The 21,625-nt window shown below is 40.5% G+C and overlaps 1 protein-coding gene across 3 annotated transcripts in view; it reads left to right on the top strand.

Moving 5' to 3' along the window:
• The window catches only part of LOC142011336 (uncharacterized), a 44,348-nt gene extending 23,949 nt beyond the window's left edge, over positions 1 to 20,399 (top strand). For 2 of the 3 annotated variants that reach the window (XM_074990624.1, XM_074990626.1), the window contains exons 6-11: positions 560 to 714; positions 2,673 to 2,835; positions 10,749 to 10,907; positions 14,310 to 14,477; positions 16,003 to 16,229; positions 16,997 to 20,399. In XM_074990624.1, the coding sequence (XP_074846725.1) occupies positions 560 to 714; positions 2,673 to 2,835; positions 10,749 to 10,907; positions 14,310 to 14,477; positions 16,003 to 16,224 (867 nt within the window). In that variant the 3' untranslated portion in view covers positions 16,225 to 16,229; positions 16,997 to 20,399. The remainder of the gene's footprint in view (positions 1 to 559; positions 715 to 2,672; positions 2,836 to 10,748; positions 10,908 to 14,309; positions 14,478 to 16,002; positions 16,230 to 16,996) is intronic. The other variant, XM_074990625.1, reaches the window with a different exon arrangement.
• Positions 20,400 to 21,625: the final 1,226 nt, after the last annotated feature.

Below are 21,625 nucleotides of genomic sequence, written 5' to 3'. Positions count from 1 at the left end.
CTCTTCGTTTCCCTACTGTTTTTTTGTTAATTGGTTTGTTTTTTCCAATATTCTGATGAATGGTTACTTAAAAATAAACAGAAGTTTGTTGCTCAAATATTTGTGTGTGTGGTACAATTTGATGGAGACACCTGAATTGACAAAGTTTGTTGATCAGGAAATGTTAAAATAATTTATATTTAAAAATGTGTATTCTTTGCACTCATTATAAATACATTTTCTCAAGCATCCATATAATAAACCCTAACCACATACATGCAGATAGCACATTCCTCAACTGTGACTGAATTTAGAACTTTTATCCTCAAAAGCACAACAACCTTCTACATGAACTTTATGTACCTGGTCAAGAATCATTATGTAGGGTAAGACAATAAAGGAATAACACTACTGAGCAGCTTTATAGTAGTCAAACTAGTTTTAACTAGACTGTTTATTGGAACAACTTAATGAGTGATATATGTTTTATAGTTATTTTAAAAATAAACATATAGTAAACCTGAATCCGTCTTCATTCTACTGTATCATTGTTTCCTTTTATATATATACGGACAACAAGCTGAAACAATGGTCAGAGCAGCAGAAGGCAATAGAGTTGCAGCTTTCTGAAAAGAGAAAGGAACTTATGAAAGCGCAGTTTGCTGTGCATGAAATGGAAGATAAAATATTTAAAAACACAGAAATGATGCAAGACAGGATCACACATGACATCAGGTAATGGGCAAAGTATTTGGCAAGTTTTGAGGTATTGATAATTTGGGATTTATTAACCTGTTAAGCGTTTGATTATTGGTGTCTGTCTTTACTGTGGATGGGGTCACTTTCAGCTGGCACCCATTTTCTGACATGTTGCAGGGAGTCATGATGTACTGCTTTCACTTCTTTTCCATTTAGCAAAAGGTGTTACACTCTGTTGAAATAAAGTGAAAAATTAACATGTTGAACAAAAGGTAGTCTCTCTCATTCCAGTTCAGGACTGACGAACGTAAATGGGTCAGTGCAAGAGAGCTTGCACAGTAGTTCCACTTACAGTGTTGTAAGAAATAAATGGTTAGTTTTAGTCCATGTAGTCATCAATTTAACATCCATCAGGAATTTGCTTAATTTAAAAATTACAGGGTTCCATCCTGAAAAGAGCAGCCAATTAGAACTGCTGGAGGAAGCAAGTGGAGCTTTCTTCCTCTCCGCTTGGGAGTGGAAACAATTCTCACAGGAAGGAAGGAGGGAACAAAAAAAGCCCAGCATCTCAGGGCAGATCCAAACCCCTTTCTCTCCTCCTCCCCCAACCTGATTCAGATTCTGTCAACAAAGAGAAAGCTCTTCTCTGCACACCTTCCCTCTAACACCAGGCCCGGGGCAGGGCAGGGAGATGAAGAACTCCCATGCTGCTACTTTCACCCAGCCTAGAAGGGGAGAAAGAGAACATTGCATCATCCATCTGCCTTAACTTGGGAGAGTGGGATGGAGAGCCCCAGAAACAGGAGCAGAAGTAAGGCTGGGGCGATTCTTCCTTAGTTTCTCTGAAAGACAATACATTTTTTTCTTCTCAGAGATGAAAAATAATGAAAAAATGAATATTAAGCCTAAATAATTCTTCTAGGAATTTATCAGTGCATCTGATTGTCTCTGTAGGGCCACAGTAAACTAAGGCTGTGTAAGTAAGCCAGGGAATATGAGGGACAGGATAGAGAACTGGTTCACGTGAGAGTTGTGGGAAGTGAGAATGATGAGAGAGAGGAAAACATACATGTGGGAGGAAACAGGTATAGAAGGGAAAGAGATACTGGACCTGTGAGTAGAGGGGAACATGAGGTATAGGAGGGAGGGGGAAACGGGTTGTTGTGCGTAGATAGGAGAAAGAGGACTTCATGTAGTAAGGGAAAATGAGGGTGTGCAGTCCAACTATTCTGTGCTAGTCAGGCAGTGCAAAACAGCTGGAAATCCAGCTTGACTGACGGTGTACTGTTGCTGCTGTGCTGTGCTTGAGATGGTCCAAATCAGTCAGATCAAATCTGGCTTCAAAGTAGAAAATAAAAATGATTTAAGACTGATAGTACATACCTTTAGAGTTTTAGAAATGTCAGATAATAGTATGTGTGTGGGAGGGGAGAGCTTGTTAGTGTTCAGTTATAAACTTTTTAATTTTAACTGATTTTTTTTCATTTTACTTGAGTATCCTGAGGGCTTTTAAATTGTGTAATATATTTTACAAGTTCATGCATAAAGTCTTGTTTTGAGAGAAAAAGAGAGTATCTATGTGCACACACATTAGAGTAATTCCCCATTGTTACAACAGAATGTCCTCCTACAAGTAAGATGTACCTTGCTAGTAATTCACCCTTATTTTGGAAATTATTCTTAATAAACATAGATATGTTATAACATAACTATATACTATACCTAACAATGTTAGATTGCTTATTGGCAGATTTAGGATACAAAGAGTATAGAAAGAGCTGATTTTAATGAGATAATTTAGAGTATTCAGAAAGCTGTATAAAATGTCCTAAGATTAAAGTCTTATTACACAAACTTCGTACTTGGATCTTAATGTTACAATATTTTAAATAACTTACTTGATAATTCCAGATGTGTTTAAAATATGATTTGTCATTTTCAGAAGGAAGAATTTTTAACAATAAATATTTTCTCTGTGCATTTTTTCTGATCAGAAGTGAGATACGTTTTCTTCATCAGCAACTGAGAAAAAAAGATCTACTAGCAGAGCAAGACAGATTCTTAAGAAGTAAAATGATGGATGATTATGCATCCCTGACCACAGAAAATGCTGTGCTCCGTTCCCAGCTCTTGGAACTTAACAAGCAACTGAACATAGTAAGAATGGGATAAGGATAAACAATTCATCTTACATATTTTTGAAAAAAAGTTAAGGAAGTGGAAATAGCATAGATTTAGATGATATTCCTTTTTCACTGCCTTACATTAATATATCTAAGATTCTACATTTTTACACTTCAGTAATATTTAGACTATAATCTTTTCACTTTCCTCAGTAAAATAAACAGTTGAGACAACAAAGGAAATTTGATCCAAATTAGAAAATACCTTTACATTTCTGAAGATACATAATAAAAGCAGACTAACTAAATGTTCTTTCTTCGTCCCTCTGTAGGGTAGTAAGCTGTTAATAGTTTTTAAATATGAATACATCAGCACGCAGTTCAAAATGAGAAATTATGTTTATTTAATTATGCATGTTCTTATTAAATCAGCATTTTCCTTAAGCTTGAATTTGCTATTTAACCTGAGATGTTGCTTAAAGACTTCCCTCTGCCTTTTAATTCCATTTAATGGCAGCCACTTCTGAACTCTAGGCAAAAATGCTAGAGCAGCCCTCCGTATGTGGTATAGGTATGAAAAAACAAAGGCAGTTAAGATGTGCTGAATTTACCACCTTCCCTCAAATACAGAATGAGTTTCAAGTTTCTGTTCTTTCTTCTTGTCATGACTACATTTTATTGCTGCACTCCATCCTATTCAGCTGGAAATCTTCACTTCCTCACTCAACAAGATTAAACTTGTATTTCCTTCAGAAATCTGAAAACCACACATCTCAGAGCCCCTATCTTACCCATTGCATGGATTGGAATGACCCAGCAAAGCATATCTTAACCAACTTGGTCAGTCTTATCCATAACAACCTTCTACAATGGCTATTCTGGATTAACTAGGGCTCATCTTCAAGAGCCTCCAGAAGTGAGTTTCCATTCCAGTATCTCCCAGAGAGGGCTCATCTATGAGGCTGAGCAGTGACTAGCAATGAGGTGCTGCGCTGTGTATGCAGCACCTCATTAGCATAATTCTCACCACGTGAACTTCAAGGTTGCTAACTTCAAAGCGCTGGCAAGCTGTGAAGCTGTGGGCACTTCAAAGTACGCGCTCAAGTTCGAAGTTCCCTTACTCCCAAAACTTTTGGGAGTAAGGGAACTTCAAAGTTGCATGAGTATGTCACAAGGCCTGTAGCTACACAGCTTGCCACCGCTTTGAAGTTAGCAACTTTGAAGTTTGCACAGTGAGAATTATGCTAATGAGGTGCTGCATACACAGCGCAGCACCTCATTGCTATTCACTGCTTGGCCTCGTTTACATGTCCCCTTCAAAGGAGGGGGCTAATGTAGACGAGCACAGAAGGATTCATCTCCCTTTGGCTTTAGTCTCACACCTCCCACAGAATCTTGCAGGGGTGGGAGTGAAGAAGTGCATAATGTAGGAGTCTGCAACCAAAATAGCGAGAAGAGCCATTTTTTCAAATTCAGTTACAAAATCAATATTTCAAGAGCTGCAATGCATGTGAATGAGACTAATAGTCAAACTGTACTTTTTGTCAGCCCATTTTAAGAACAGTGTGCACATGATGATTTTGCCAGTTAGAAAGTTGTTACCCCTGCCCCCCAGCTTTCCCCCATCGTGTTAACCCATCCCCCTTACCTTCAGGCTTAACTCCTCTGAGCCCCAAACCACTGTTTCAGCTCCAGGTTTAACACCTTCAGCCCCAAACCCAGGGTTTGCCTGGGTCAGCTGAGGAGCCCCACACACTGCCACTATTCCCCCTGCGGCCTCCTTCTCCATGTAGCTGGGCCGCTCCTCCCCCCAGATCTCTTACAGGCTGACCTTAGCTTGGCTTCCTCTTCTGGGGCTCCCTGCCCTGCCAGCTTCCCCCCAGCTGCTGCGGCTGACTGGTCAGTGCCTCCGGAGGCTGCCAAGGCTTAAACAGAACAACTAAATTTCATTTTAACTATGGGTGTTGTTTAAGTGGTGGCGGCCTCTGTAGCCCCATATGGAGTCAGTGGTGGCAGTGCTAGGAGCCCCAAATGGCTCCTTAAAGAACCACAGGTTTTTGACCCCTGGAATAATAAGAAAGAATCTGATTCCAAACCAGTGAATCACTGGCCTTTAACATCTCCCAAAAATACATCATCATCATCATCGTTTCCCAAGGAGACAGTCTCTTTTGCTTTAGTAACAGTTGCTGCCTTGAATTGCAGATGCTGAGGATCAAAACTCTGGTGATCAAGAAAAAGCTCCATAAAATATTGCTTATCCTCCACAGGTTATCAGTAAAGCATTTTGGAGCCATCAAAATATCTCTGGCAGAATCTTGTTATATTCGCCACAACTGCAAAGCAAGCAAGAAAAAAAAATCCACAGAGGGGCTTTGAACAATTCTATAGATATCCAGTCCCTCAATCTATGATGGTTGTGTGGTCTGCAAGAAAGCTAGTCAGCCTAGTCTATCAAAGACTAGATTCCAGATAGGTAGATCTCTTTGGAAGGAAGGCTTCTTCCTCCATTGCATTCCAGCTATATACAGCAAACTACCAAGCATTATTTGCAAGGTACTTTCTCACTTAAAACAAATGATCTCCCTTTGAAAGCAAAAACATCTCTACACATAGTTCTGGGCACTTCTGGTATCACAGTTTAGTCTGTGGCCTTGGCACTTATAACAAGGAATGATTTCGAAGTTTTAAGTGTCATGCAAAAAGGTACAAAACACCACAGAGATCTTTCCCTTTGCTTTGCAGTTCAACAAAAGGGGACTTACACAGAAGGAAGCCCTTTAGATACCAGTATCAGACCAGACAGAGCATCTGTTTACTCTTTTACGATAGCCTACTGATTATTCTCTGAAGAAGAAACCCAAGTTCTCTCAAAGGCCACTATTCTGCTCTGTATTTGATTTTGATTAATAGAGAGGAACTGGTTGAGAATTTAGAAAGTAGAAGGAAGCTTGGGTGAAAGTGGTTATGAAATGGTAGAGTTTATGACTCTAAGGAATGGTCAGAGAGAAAACACCAAAATAAAGACAATGGAAGTCAAGATGGCAGACTTTAGCAAACTCAGGGAGCTGGTAGGGAAGCAAGTCTAAGACGGCAAATAATTGAGGACAGTTGGCAGTTTTTCAAGGAGACGTTTTTAAAGGCACAAGAGCAAACTATTCCAGTGCATAGGAAAGATAGGAAGTATGGCAAGAGACCACCCTCGCTTAACAAGGAAATCTTTAGTGATCTCAAAATCAAGAAAGAGTTCTATAGAAATAGACAGTAGGTCAAAATACAAAGGATGAATATAAACACATAACACAGGTATGTAGGGTCAGAATTAGAAGAGTCAAGGCACAAAACTCAATCTAATTAGCTAGAGACATACAGGGTAATAAAACTTTCTACATATACATTAGAAAGAAGAGGAAGAACTAAGGACAGAGTAGAGCTGTTGCTCAATAAAGAGGAAAAACAATAACAGAAAACACAGAAATTTGTATTTTGTATGGAAAATTAGTCCACAGGTCAAACAGGCATGGCCCATTTTGGGAGTGACCACCTCCTTGGGCTCACACTTGGAATACTAGCAACCTATGTTGTGGAATTGAAAGAATTTACCACCTTTTTTACAAATCGCCCTTATAGCCTTACTCTTATGGACCATATTTATATGTTTTGCTGACTTTCCAAATGTAGCTAAAATTTATGGGCAAATGGAACAATTATAGCATTCAACAGGATATTCCAAATAGAAAATAGAAAATCTCATCTTTAAATGAGCCACTATTTGTGAAATTTATAAAATTAACCTATTATTAAAACAGTAGATAAATGAGGAAATGTTCCCTTTCACTAAAATACAGGGCCTCCAAGGTGTCTAAATGCATCAAATTTGGATTAAAATAATCTATTTTTAAATTATCAAAAGTACCATTGGTAAAAACCAAACGTAAAAATGATAAATGATTCACTTGGTCCTTACCTAACACTTGACATTCCTCAACGCCTGTATTTGATTTAATAAGGAGGTCATCTACTCACTTAAAATCATAACAGAGAGAAAGCTGTGCTAGTCTATATACTATCAAAACAAAAAAGCAGTCAAATAGCACTTTAAAGACTAACAAAATAATTTATTTGGTGAGCTTTTGTGGGACAGACCCACTTCTTCAGACCATAGCCATACCAGAACAGACTCACTTAAAATCATTTTACTCATAGGTCCAGCGACCCAAATTAAACCCCTAATATATTTAACACTGTCACCCAGGGCATTAAAACCAATAGTGGGGGCATTGTTTAACAGGTCTAGTCCCAATCTAGTATGAAAATAAAAATTCTTGTCCTCTATAATGAAGAAGATATACCCTTCTCAGGGGGAGGCTATCCCTTACCAGGGAGAGGCTACCCTCTCCAGGAGGAAACTGCCTTTACCAGGGGAGCAGAAATCGCTCAGGGATTCTTACACCACCTCACCATCCCTGTCAGGAAGGAGGCATCTTCCACATTCTGCATGGCAATCCTAGCCAATTACCAACTCTCACCATGAGGGGGTGGTGGGTAGGAATCGCAATCCAGAGGCTTTCCTCACTTGGGGGTCCCTGCCAGCTTAATGTCCATCCCTAATGGGAGTATGAAGGAGGGCTCACATCTTGGCAGAGATTGCCCTACATGCTAGGGTTCACACCCTTCTCTACTTCACTGGTTACCCAATTCACCATCAGCCCTTGTGTATTCAAACTGGACAGGCTCAACAACTGATCAGGGTGCAGAGACACATAAGAGAGTCCTTTACTTCCTCCTATTCATGAATGGTTGTTTCAGTGGCCACTGATTGTTTTGGTGCCCACTGATTTTTTAGCAGCCTTCCCACTTCTGATACATTTTAAAAATAATCCTGTAGGTTTTGGGGATTTTTGCTAGTTAATCTTCAAAATCGTGTTTGCTAAAATATATGTAAATATAATATGTAAAAAGTATGTATCTATTCTGAAAATTACGTTCTTAAAATAAGCCAGGACACCAGGAGGTAACATTCCTTGGACGGGTTACATCAGGCAAGGGGTGGTAAATGCTTGTCTTTCTGTATATTGTTCACTTTGCAGTGGGATCCTATTTGCATAGAGCCTGATGCTAATGAAGAGAGTCTGAAATCATGAAAGAAAATCTGCAGGAAAAAAATGAAACACAGGGGTATCCTATTTATAAGTAAAGACTTTTGGAAAATAACTGGGAGTTAGTAAGGTACAGCATGCTGTACCCTATAGTGACTCAGAAAAAAGGGAAACAGCCGAGCTGTCTTGTGTATTCAAATTCAGCACATTAACACGTGGTTTGAACCGGGATGGGAATTTTCTGAGTCACTATAGGGGCTCGTCTGCTTACTTGGCTTAATGTAATTCTTGACCTTCCCCTCCGCCACCCCTGTACTCTCTGATTTGCTCAACTTGATCATTTTTTTCTGATTTGTCCTCCTTGATTACTGTTTTTGGTTCTCTGTGCCTTAAATATTGAGTCTGTTCTGGTTTGGCTATGGTCTGAAGAAGTGGGTCTGTCCCACGAAAGCTCACCTAATAAGTTATTTTGCTAGTCTTTAAAGTGCTACTTGACTGCTTTTTGTTTCGATAGTATATAGACTAGCACGGCTCCCTCTATGTTACTATACAACTCTTTCTGATTTGGGAACAATTTATACCTTCAAGTCAGTGGTGCTGCTACGGGCACCCATGTGGCTCCACAATATGCCAACATTTTTATGTGCGACTTGAACAACATTTTCTCAGCTTCCATCCCCTAGTACTTCTCCTCTCCTTATGCTACATCAATGACATCTTTATCGTATGGACTCATGGTAAGGAGACCCTTGAAAAATTCCATGGGAATTTCAACGATTTCCACCCCACCATCAATCTCAGCTTGTACCATTTCATACAAGAGTTCCATTTCCTGGATACTACAGTACAAATAAATGAAGGTCACATTAATACTACTCTCTACCAGAAACTCACTGACCGCTATTCTTGCCTACATGCCTCCAGCTTCCATCTAAGATACATCACATGATCCCTTGTCTACAGCCAGGCCCAAAGATGCAACCAGATCTGCTCCAATCACACTGACAAAGACAAAAATTGATAAGATCTTTTTTAAGCATTTGTAAAAATTACCCACTTGGCCAAGTAAAGAAGCAGATTAACGGAGCCCGAGGAGTACGCACAAGTTACCTACTTTGTGATAAGCCCAAAAAAGAAAATAACAAGACACCACTTTGTCATCACCTATGACCCGCAGCTTAATGCCCCCCACTGCATCACTGACAACCTAAAATCTATACTGGAACACAATCCCTCACTCTCACAGGCCTTGGGTGATAGGTTTGTCCTCTCACAGACAGCTGTCCAACCTCAAGAAAAAGCTCATCAGCAGCCACACACCAGACCACAAAAACACTAACTCAGGAACCTGTCTCTGCAACAAACCCTCTTGCTAACTCTGTGCACATATATATACTAGCAACACCATCATGGGACCTAACCGTATCAGCCACAGTATCAGGGGCTCATACACGTACACATCCACTAATGTTATATAGACAATCATGTGCCAGCAATGCCCCTCTGCCATGTACATTGGAGAAACTTGACAGTCTCTGTGCCAAAGGATGAATGGACAAAAATCTGACATCAGGAATTGGAATACACATAAACCTATAGGGAAATACTTTAACCTTCCTGGACATTCAATAGTGGATTTAAAAGTAACCATTCTTCTACAAAAGGATTTTACCTCAAGATTACAGAGGGAGACATCTGAATTAGAATTCATTTGCACATTTGACACATTTAAATTAGGCCTTAACAGAGATCTCAGTTATTTTATGCATTACAAAGGCAGTTTCCCTACTTTTGGTATTCGCAGGAATGGAACACATCCTGTTTAACTTAATTGGCTTCATCTACTCGTCACACCATTTTTTCCTCTTTTCTCTCTCCACCCAACTCTATACAAACTCTGGATTCTAATTGTCTACTCCAATAATCTGAAGAAATGGGTCTTACCCACGAAAGCGCATGATCTAATAAATGTTAGTCTTTAATGTGCTGCAGGGCTGCTTGTTATTTGTGAAGCTATGGCCTAACATGGCTACCCCTCTGAGAATATCTAAGTTCTGTGTGTTAAGAGAACATGTGACCTAGGCTGTAACTGGTTAGCTGTGGGTTCTGTTCTTTATGGGAACAATAAATCTCAAAATTCTGTGTGTCCCCCCCGGTCCGTGTCTACACTAGAGGAAAACTTTGAAATGGCCATGCTAGTAGCCAAATCGGAGAATACTAAAGAGGTGGTGAAATGAATATTCAGCACCTCATTAATGTGTTGTCAGCCATGGCACTTCGAAAGTGCTGCGTTTCGCATGCCCGTGGCTTATCTACAATGGGGTCCTTTTCAAAAGGACCGTGCAAATGTTGAAATCCCTTTATTCCTATCAGCTTTTGAAAAGGACCCTTGGGCACACAAGCTGCATGCGAGTGAAACGTGGCACTTTCGAAGTGCCACAGCCAGCAGCATGCTAATGAAGTGCTGAATATTCATTTCCGTGCCTCATTAGTATTCTCCGATTTGGCCATTAGCATGGATATTTCTAAGTTTTCCCCTAGTGTAGACATAACACTGGAGTAGGAGCTGCACACTCCAGGGAGTTGCTGAGCAAGCTCAGGCTTTGGAATGTGCCTGTCACTAACATGCAGAGGTTACAGCAAAGCCTGCCCTGGATAAGAAAGGAGTGCCTGTGTTACCCATGGCCAGTGGACTCAGGAAGCAGTCATCCAATGGGCACGCACAAAGCTTTCTCATGATAAAAATGGGTGATAGCAAATTTCTTCACAACTCTGGGGGGCTCCTGGGAAGTATCACAGCAATCATTTTAATACACTTTGGTCCAGCTGTGCATTTATAACATTTCAGGAGAGAGCCCTCCGGGAAGAAAGTTGTACATCTAAGTCTTCCAGCTTTACTCAGCTTCTCACGGTGAAAGACCACAAAGAGCATCTGAAACATGAGATCAAGATCCATCAAGAGCTCTTGCAGCAGGAAAAGAAAACCTTGCAAGACTTTATGGAAAAGGTTGTCTATGACTTCATTGACTTTCTAAATGTGTCTTCATTGTTCACCTAAGTATAAGGCATCATATTTTTTTCTGCCAGATTCATTTGTTAAGGAGGGTATACTCCAATTTGTTCTTGTAGGACCTGATCCAGCTTCCATTGAAGTCAACAGTTCTTCGTTTACTTCAATGGGAAATGGAACAGATCCATAATGCCCTGGTTATTGAAGGAAGGCCTAGTGGTAAGGTTTATTCTTCCATTTATAGTATTGCTGACTCAAACCCATCAGTCAAAGGCTTTTTTTTGTTTTTTGGGGGGTTTGGTTTTTTTTTTTTGTTTTTGTTTGGGGCCATTTTATTATTGTTCAGTGGTCATGGGCCACATGAATCCATGACACCAGAATCTTTCTTGTGATCTGCAGTTGGAATCCTATCTTTCTGGCTGACTTTCCCATTCTAGAGTCACTGAGTTTTATCCCAGTTTTCCAGGATTCCTCCTGTATGTAGCTACCATCATAACACCTTCCCACTTGTCATACATTCAGCATACGCAAACAGCTCCACGCAGAGATGCTGTCAGTGGCTTTTTGTTCATCCAGTTGGGGGTTTGCCTTGAAGTAATATCACTTCTTCTTCCCCCTTTACAACTTGGCACGGGCAGCAAATGAACCACAGGTTTTGGGAGGTTAGCTCCCAGCTGGCCCACCTCTCCAAACCCTTTCTCCTACCAGACTATCACTCCCCAGCCCTGCAACACCCAGCTGGTGCACAGTGCAAGCACCATCTGGAATACCTGGCTGCAGGCCAACCTGGGTAAAGGTACCAGAGCCCTCCCAAACATGGATGGAGTGAAGTGAGCAGGAGCCAAAAGCAGCCCCTGCCCATATCCCAGGCTCCATGGCCATGACAGGTGAAGGGTCCTAGGCTCCCCACAGCTTCCCAGGCTCCTCAGCAAGGCTCAACACTGGCCTGGCCTCATGGAGGGAGGAGGAGAAATAGGATGGCTATGGCCCCCCTGTCCCCCACTTGATTCTGGTACCACAGCCCAGGCCTTGACAGCAGAGCATGACAAGAAGCAGGAGAGGGCCTTGAAGAGGAGCGTGGGTGGGGCCACACAGGCAGGTTGGGTAAGTTTAGCCTTCCCCTGCCTTTGATACCTGCCACCCGTGGAATTGGTGTTCTTATGCCCAGGGGCCTACCAAATTCACAGTCCACTTTAGTCAATTTCATGATCATGAAATTTATTATTTTCCCATAGCATTTTAATTGTCAGGGCTCTGATCCAAAAAGAAGTTGTGTGAGTGGGGGTTCACAAGATTATGTGTGGGGGGGTTGTGATATTGCTACTCTTCTGTGCTGCTGCTGCTGCTGCTGGTGCTGCTGGCAGAAGCACTGCTTTCAGAGCTGGGCAGCTGGAGTGCAGCAGCTGCTGACCAGAAGCCTAGCTCTGAAGGCAGAGCTGCCACCAGTGGCAGTGCAGAAGTAAGGGTGGCATGGTATAGTATTGCCATACTTCTGCATTGCTGCTGACAGGGCACTACCTTCAGAGCTGGGTGGCTGGCCAACAGCTACACTCTCGGGCTCTCTAGAGCAAATAAGGGTGGCTGTATTGCAATCCTTCTAAAATAAACTTGTGAGCACCCCCTGCCCAAGCAACTCCCTTTTGGGTCAGGACCCCCAGTTTTGGAAATGCTGTTTCCCTCACAAAATCTGTATGGTATAGATAAAAAACACATAAGACTAGATTTCATTGATTTGGGGAACCAAATACCTGGTCCAGGATGCATTGTTCGTGGCTGTGAATGTTGTTTGGCCTTACTAATGTGGTAGCATAATAATTCCTTAATATGAAACACATGTTCCTGTGTTTCTTTCTCGTTCTGAATTTTCATTGATCATAGCTCTTGAAGAATATCAGGGTTGCTTTATTATTGGTACACGGATGGTATTTTGAGAACTGTTCCCTGCCATAATAAAAGTAACAGTAAATATCACTCCTAGGGAAGTTTTGAATATCACTTAAGTCTTTACTCATCTTGATATATTATATGTATTATCATACCTCTGAATCCTAATAATGGGCCAAGTTCCTGTTTTGCTAGGTGCTGTACAAACACAAATGAAAAATGGTAGTCTAGCTTTCTGGGGATACTAAGAGTACATCTACACCATTGCTGGAAGCAATTCTTGCAGCCTGGGTTGACAGCCTCATCCTAAAGGGGCTCCGGAAAGCATGCTAAATATAGCTGCACAGACATTTCTTTGATGTTCAAGCTTCAGCTCAGGCTCTGAAACCCATCTCCCTCCCTGCACTCCAGCATGAGCTGGAACGTCTGTCTTCATCGCTGTTTTTAGCACATTAATGGGGTCCCAAGAGCATAAGTCTTTACTCCCAGCAGCTATGTAGGCAGATGCAAAGTGTGCCAGTTGGATACCATGCAAGAAGTGTGTCTGACCACAAAAATAGGAACTCTGATAACTAGTTAATCTGGCCCAGAGTTTGTTTATTATTTGTCGAATAAACCACTACTACAAAGTAAATGTCATACACAAAAACAAGCTGGAATGCAAAAGTAGTTCTTAATTCATGCCCCAGGCCAGCAGAATGCAGGCTTGTCACAGAGATGATGGCTTTATTAACAAAAAGGTTGGAAACAGTAGTTAGTTTAATGTTCTGTTTAATACATACTTAACCATTCACTTTGCTCCTAGGTGTTGGTCAGAAACTGAAAGTTACATTTGCTGATCCTGCTTGCATGTGGCAGGTGCATAATCAGAAAAACGTCTTTAGGTCTCAGAAGAAAGAACACCATACTGATTGCAGATGCCTATTCCCAGAGAGCTGTCCTAAGCTCAGAAATCAGTATCACTCTTTACTTAAATTGGAAATTCATTTTTTTAAATAGAATATGGGAGTGGTATAATCCCAGAGGTTCCAAAAGTTTACATGACTGGAAGCATTTCTGCAAGCATTTGAAATTGAAAAATATTGCAGACTTGTGTGTACTTGTTCACATACATAGTTTATTCTATCTATCTTATCTATCTATATACAGTAAACACTTTCTATCCTCCACAACTCTCAAGTAACTGGCATTTTAACCATAAGTAAATTTTAGTTATGTTTTCCATAAATACAGTATAGTGAAAGTAAATACAAATTAATATGGCAAATACAATGTATGTTTACAGTGTACAATACTACTACTACTGTTGGTAGATAAAGTCCTCTGCATACATTTTTGTTTGTTTCTTAATATCTAATCTTGTTTTTCTTTAGTGTTATGCATTGCTAGGTACAACTATTATCCCAAATTTTTGAATATCCAGCAGTCTGTCGGACCTGGGACTGCCGGATATGAAAGAATTTACTCTATCTATCTATGTCTTTTATGATCTTGACTGTGGCTTGTTTTTCTCAGATTCACATTTTGAAACAAGGAAGCACGTCTCTTGACTTAAACGTTGCAACAATGTGTAGTCGAATAGCTGAAATGAAGGGTATGCTGGACAAAGAGGAACAGGATAATACTGAACTACAAAGAGATAAAGCTTTGTTGGTAGACCTTGTATCAAGTTTACAAAATCAGGTAAATTATTTTATCTAATTTATATGATGAAGTGAGAAACCTTAAAATAAACATAGGGCCCAACTTACCATTCATGGAAGCGAACGATAGTCTGATGTACTGATTCAGTGCATTCCCACTCCCCAATAAGGTTTGTGGATAGCCCCTGGCAGGGGTTCACACAAACCCCCTCATTAAAATGTCACATTAGGGTGGAATTGAAATCCCTAATCTCCCTTTTCCCTGGGGGAACTTCCCCCTATGCACAGAGGAGCATAAATCTATCCTTTATTATTATAATTGCATCAGTTCTATCCATAAGTCTGACTTTTGTCTATTGTAACTTGTAATATAGACATTTCCTAGGAACCTGTGTTTCCTTAGTTTTCAGAACTCTACTAAATACCAGGTATTCTTTGGATACAAAAATAAACTGCAAAAGAACTTAGAAAAAGTGCAAATGAAAACTACATTGTGCTTTTTATTCTCATTTTCAATATTCCTTTGAAAAATTAACAAATATATGTTAAGGACCTAACTTAAATGCAAAGCAAAAAATGGGAAAATCATGGAATAAAATTATAAATATTGTACCCTAAAGTATAACTTAATATTTTCCCACTCTCTTATTGAAATAAAAGTAATCCAAGCATGACTTTGGCATTTCCAGCAAAGTATGAGACTCAAAGTATGTCTACATAGAAAAGAAAAATCTCAGTTGACCTGTGCCAGCTGTTGGGTTCAGGTTGTGGAGGTGCTTCATTGATGTGTAGACTTCCCATCCTGCAGGGTCCTGGAACCTGTCCCAGCTCAAGCCCAGAGGCTAGGCAGCAGTGAATTAGCCCCATGGCTCAAGTCCAGCAATCAGCAACAAACAGCAATTTGCACAGTCCAGCTTTGGAATTTCCTTTGCTGTGAAGACATACCCTTGTAGGCTCTTGTTCCTCTCCCCATGACCAACTGGTGGTAAATCTAATTTTCTGGCAGTCTAGCAGAAATTAGTGTTCATCTACATTCATTGTAGGCTGACCTTTCGCTCATGCAGTCTCTTCATGTCTGTGCTGCAGCTTCATTCTACTATGTGATCATTCAGCCCAAAGGACTGACAGAAGTGACGAGATTGTATTGTCATCCTTAGGGCTGTGTTGAGAATAATGCATCACAATCCCTCAGTATTAACGATGAGAAGTTAATGGGATTTAAGGGTGCTCAGCATCCTGCAGAATCTTGCTCTTAATCTCTCCATAGATGAGATTTAAAGTTGATTACAGATGACAAACAGAGCCACTAAAGGGTCTTACTAAACCAAATGGTGTCATTTTAGTATATGTGTCACCACAAGGCAAAAAAAACCCTGTGAAAGATACTAAATATCTCTAACAAAATTAAATCTTTGTCTTTGATTATTGTGTTTTAAAATCGGTGAGATATCAAATCTGTACATATCTGTCCAATAATTTGTAAGATTAAAAATCTTAAATCTGTTGCTTTTGGTTTTGTTCCATCTGGCCTCCTTTTTAAACGAACAATATTTTCCTCGTTACAGCTTGTTGGGAGGGACAATGAACTCTCACAAACATCTACTAAGATGCTGCAGCTTGATCAGGATATCTCAGCTCTGAAAACAAAGCATGTGTTACATCAGTCTCTTCAGTCAGAAAAATGGCAGGAAATCTCCAAAATGGCAAGGTCAATGAGGAAGCTTACCAAATCAGTGACAGATGTAGCAGATCATGTGGGCAAATATTACACTGGAGGACACAATTAGAGGTGGTATGTTGTAGATAGAAAATTAATCCTTTAAGTACAACATAACTTTAGCTCAGTGGTTAGAGCATGGGTGTCCAACCTTTTGGCTTGCCTGGGCCACATTGAGTGAAGATAGTCTTGGGCCGCGTACAAAATATATAATATAGTTAATGTATATAAATCACATAATAATGTTAAAAGTTTACGATCTTGTGGGGCCGCATTACTAGCTGTCCAGGGCCGCATGCGGCCCACGGGCCGCAGGTTGGACACTCCTGGGTTAGAGTATTGGCCTTACAAATCCAGGGTTGTGAGCTCAATAGTTGAGGGGGCCTTTTGAGGTTCTGGGGCAGGTAAGATTAAAAAAAAATTGATGAGGGATGGTGAATAGCTCCTGCTGTGAGTGCAGAGGACTGGACTCCATGACCTCTCAAGGTTCCTTCCAGTTCCATGAGATATGTATATTTCCATGTTTCCATTACTTGGTACCAGGGCCCTGGTACCAAGCACATCCTGGTACCCAGATTTGCTTTTGGCTCCAGACTATATACCACCAAGATTCCAGTCTGTGACTTTTGAAGCTCTTCATATTTTGCTTTGTTCTTAACTACTTGGAGCAGTTTAAATCAAATTTCACCACCTCACTGTTTACCCCTTTCTCCAGATCAATTATAAATATGCTGAATAGGATTGGTCCCAGTACGGACCTTTGGGGGACAGCACTAGTTACCCCTCTCCATTATGAAAACTGACCATTTATTCCTACCCTTTGTTTCCTGTCTTTTAACCAGATATCAGTTGATGAGAGGACCTTCCCTTTTATCCAAGGACAACTTACTTAAGAGCCCTTGGTGTGGCACCTTGTCAAAGGCTTTCTGGAAATCTAAATACTCTGTATCTGCTGGATCCTCCTTGTCCACATGCTTGTTTACCCCTTTAAAGAACTCTAGCAGATTAATAAGACATGATTTCTATTTACAGAAACCATTGATCAACTTTTATTGCAACTCAGGAGCAAGTGGTTTTACTCCCATGGTTTCCTGATTCCCAAAGTTGCACCAAAAGTTGTTCAGTGGTTTCTGTAAAGAAAATGGAGATTGAAGTCCCTTTCTAGATATAAGGGCATTAAATAAATATGGGATGGAGCAGCTCTAGAGCAAGGAGATTGCAGGTCAAGGGCTGGAAATCAAGCTTCTACTTCCATATCTCAATACTACGTTATATTTGAGATTTCCTACAGTATAACTTTAGACAGGACCGTTATCAGTACAGACTGCTCCACCTAGGGTAATAATATCAACACTAACCTTGATGAAGTGAGATCATTCCTCCTATTACACAATTCACAGTGCTCCTAGTTGTTGGACAGAGACTGAAAGTTACATCCTATTACACAGATTCACCATCCTGGGATGGATGCCTCCCTAATAGGGAGCTCATCTATACAAGCACAAAGTTCCATATAAATTGCTTTCCAGAAAAGTGACCCTCCGTATCTCCCTTTTGGAGCTAAGAGCTGGCAGGAACACCTGTGCACACTTTCTGCCTTTCATCAAGAACACCCATATGAAGGTCACGTTGGACTTAGTAAGACCTATATGTTTTACATAAATTGCCAAAAGGGAGCCAGATCTCTCTCTGTAAGGAAGCACTCAGATTTTGGAATTGATGCATTCATCACAATACACTCATCTAAACTATTGATCTACCAGGGACATTAATTTCTGTGTTCCAGCATGGCTGACTATTGGCATATTGTTTTATATGTTTAATTTGAATCATTTGCTCTGAAAGAATCTATGGCAATATAAAAAAAAAACCCAACTTTTTCTTACTATTATTATTTGTAGTATATAAAAAGACTAGCTGAAAGAAATTAGAAGTAAATGTTCTTTTTTCGTTTTGTTGAATTCGTGCATTTAACAGCACTGCATATAACCACTTCCACTATTTTCATCCCAGTCATTTCCCAGTGTGCTTTGTGTGAGTCTTTCACATAGCAACACAGGAGAAAACGTAAGTGGTTTCACTTAATACAGCAGTGACATTCAGTAAAGTATTATACACGAAACTACTTTTTAAGGAACATTCTCACTTTAAGATTCTGAAAATTTTGTAAACACCTCTGTCTGTCTACACTGCTAAGCTTAAAGCACAGCTGCAGCAGCACTTTAATGGAGCAGTATGGTCACAGTACCAGCTCTGGGAGAGAGCTCTCCGAGTGATCTAGGTAAACCCAAAGCCGGTCCAATCACATGGGCAACCTAGGCAGTCACTTCACTTAGCGTGCCAGGCTTGAATGGGTGCCAGATTAGATGGATGTCCTTTTTTCTCTATTTAAAAATATATTAATATGTTATCTCTTATAAATGAAAGTACCTAATATTGTACTTGCAAAAAAGTGTATCATTGCAGTGCCAGAAGATGAGTTATTTATATCACATTGTAGAGCATGGCTGTGTATGTAAATACAGTTAGAATGTGTCACAATATAGCTTGAAAAGAGCATTGCTTGGGTTTGCTGCCTCAGGAGGGCCGGGTCTGGCAGTTCAGTCATTATCAGTAGCCCAGTGTGGGCCAGTCATACAGTTGAGTCAGTGTTGATTGCCACTTAGTGAAGGCCAGTTAGTGACCCACAACAGCTGTTTTGCCATGTTACAAGCCATGATCCCAAAGATGCTATGCCCAGGAAAAATTTATGTTGTGTTAGACTTGAAAAATTTGGTAAGAAGTTTCAACAAGGTTGTAAAAGGAGAATCACGTGTATTTGTAAGATTAAGATTGCCTTTATTGCAGACTAGTCCTGTGAAAGTAATAGCCTTCTTTCTTTCTTTCTTTCCTTAAACCCTTATACTCTGAGTGGAACATAGGTCATCTACAAGTCTCCTTCACTTCACTCTGTGTCAGAACAAACTTCTCACTGACACCAGGAGTCCCCAGTTGTCCTTCAATGACCCTGTGATCCATTCCTTGTCGTGTGTGGCTTTTGACCTGGAGAACTATAACAGTGGGACCTATAGCTCCTGGAAGGGTCACCCAAGCTAGACAGGTCAAAGGGAAGAGACCAGACAAATCTGGACCACCTCTTCCCAAGGTAAAAGGGATGAGCTTAGTGTTAACAACCCTATCCATAAAAACCAAAAGTTACAGAATCATTTACAAAGAAACTTACAGCTACACAGGTCTTGGGAGGAGTTGGCAATCTGCACAAGTTAAAGTATTAGTAAAGCCCTAATTTTTGAACACCCGACTGCTAATGTTAACGAATACTACTTAACAGACACCTTCCTTTTCATTCTAATTACAAAAGTGTTTGATGGGCTACGTCTACACTATCCATTTGCTCATAGGAATAAGGGGACTTCGAAGTAGGTGGGGTCCTTTCGAAAAGGAGCCCTGTCTGGACTAGCCGTGCGGCGGCGAGCCACGTCAATTTCGAAGCGCCGCGGTCGCCCGCATGCTAATGAGGTGTTGAATATGTATTTCAGCGCTTCATTAGTAAACTTCGAAATGGCCATTTGCATGGCCATTTCGAAGTTTTTGGATAGTGTAGACACGGCCATGATAACAGAAATTCTGGCCTTGTTTAATTTTCAAACAGTTTTAAGTGAGGGTAAAACCAATAAAATAAATTAAAATTTGCCAGATTTATGTTACTATGATCTCATTGCATGTGCAGTAACTCATCAGGAAAGTTTTCAATAGATAGCGAGCTATATGCTCTATTGTCCCATGGCAATGCAACATCATAATTTTTCTCTTTCCATATGTTATTTGCACCATGAGTTAAAATTCGTACTAGCCATTTTGATTTACTTATCTTTTAGTTAAACATAAATAGTATTCTACTTTACGATCATTGTTCTCTATTTTCATAATTTAGTTAAAACAGTTGCTTATTTTTTTTCCAGAAAATTAGCACCCTGGCAGATAAAAAGAAACTGTCTAGACCTCGGTATTATAAAATGAATGCTGAACAAATAAAAGAACAAACAAAGGAAAAGGTTTCTTCCTCAAATATTAACTGTTTATAGTGTTGACCACAAACAGTGTGTACAACTCAAAACAGTTAAAACTTTAAAGTGTCAGCTACTGGATAGCTTACTTTATACAATATAACTGTGTTAGGATTAATGAAAAATAGAGAAAATTAATACAAATAGTTATTTTAACTTTTATATTGCTCATTTTGAATGCCAACTAAATAAATGTAAAGTTTTATTTTAGACTTCTCATTTTTCTTTATATAGAAAATGGGGGAGTTGCCAAAAACCCTTGGGTTGACTTTGGTATGGCATAAACCACTTCCACAAGAAGGATAACAGCACCTGGAGCCTATCTACACTGGTGTTTTACAATGCTGTAATTTGCTATACATGGGGGTGGAGGTGTTTTTTCATACCCATGAGCCTGAAAGTTACAGCGCAATAAAATGGATTTGCATTTATGAAAATGGAATTTACACTGCTAAGTCACTTAGGACCAAGATCCTCAAAAGTAGGCTCCTATCTTTCATGGGAGTTAGGTACCTTTGCACCTTGGAAGACCTGGGCCTTACACTCCTAAGTCCCACCAAAAGTACTTCAGTGATTTAAAAGTGTAAGTACCATTTTCAAAAGTGACATAGTGCCTGATGGGATTTTCAAAAGCCCATTTTCTTTGTGGGAGTTAAGTCCCATTTTTAAATGTGCCTGGCGGGGCTTCTTGAAAATTTGACCCTTAAGTCAATTTTTTTCTACATAGTTCCAGGTATATATTTACCTCTGAATCCCCTGCCCTGGCAGTTTAGTGATCCTTATTTTTTTTTCCCAAGAAGAAAATCTATTCTCTGTTTCTGAGTGAAAGACTGGGAGGAACTGACTGTACACAAAATATAATCAAATGGGGGAAACACCAATGTATTTTGAAGTAGGCAGCCCTGTAGCACCTTACAGACTAAGAGTTTTATTGTTATTGCATTTTATTGTTAGTCTTTACGATGCTACAGGACTGCTTGCTTTGGTCTGTGCAGCTGTTTTACTTGTAACAATAATAAATAAAAAGCGCAGAATTCAGGTCCAGCCAAACACTAAACACAGCTCTCCCCTGTACCCCGGTTAAAACAGATTGCGAAAGCAGGCAAAAGGCCAGTTCTCAGTTCCTGCCCAGCTCCCTTCTCAGCAGATCTCTTCTATAACAGGACATCGTGTGCGTGGCGAGGTGTCCTCCGCCTGGAAGTCTCCTGCCCAGCAACACGCTTTTGTTTTAATCCCCGCCTGGAGAGTTCCCTGGCGTCCCAGCTCTTCTACCCCGGGCCGGGGCGCCAGCCCTGGGGGCGGGAGAAAGCGCAGCCCGGCCTATCCCAGGGAGCGGCGGTAGTGGAGCACGCACGTGTGGCCGCCAGGGGGCGTGGGGCGGTGCCTCTTGGGCTCCGGGAGGCG

The sequence above is a fragment of the Carettochelys insculpta genome, chromosome 3, assembly GCF_033958435.1.
Source record: "Carettochelys insculpta isolate YL-2023 chromosome 3, ASM3395843v1, whole genome shotgun sequence".
In the NCBI taxonomy this organism is placed as follows: Eukaryota; Metazoa; Chordata; order Testudines; family Carettochelyidae; genus Carettochelys; species Carettochelys insculpta.
This window is presented reverse-complemented; position numbering and strand designations above follow the sequence as displayed.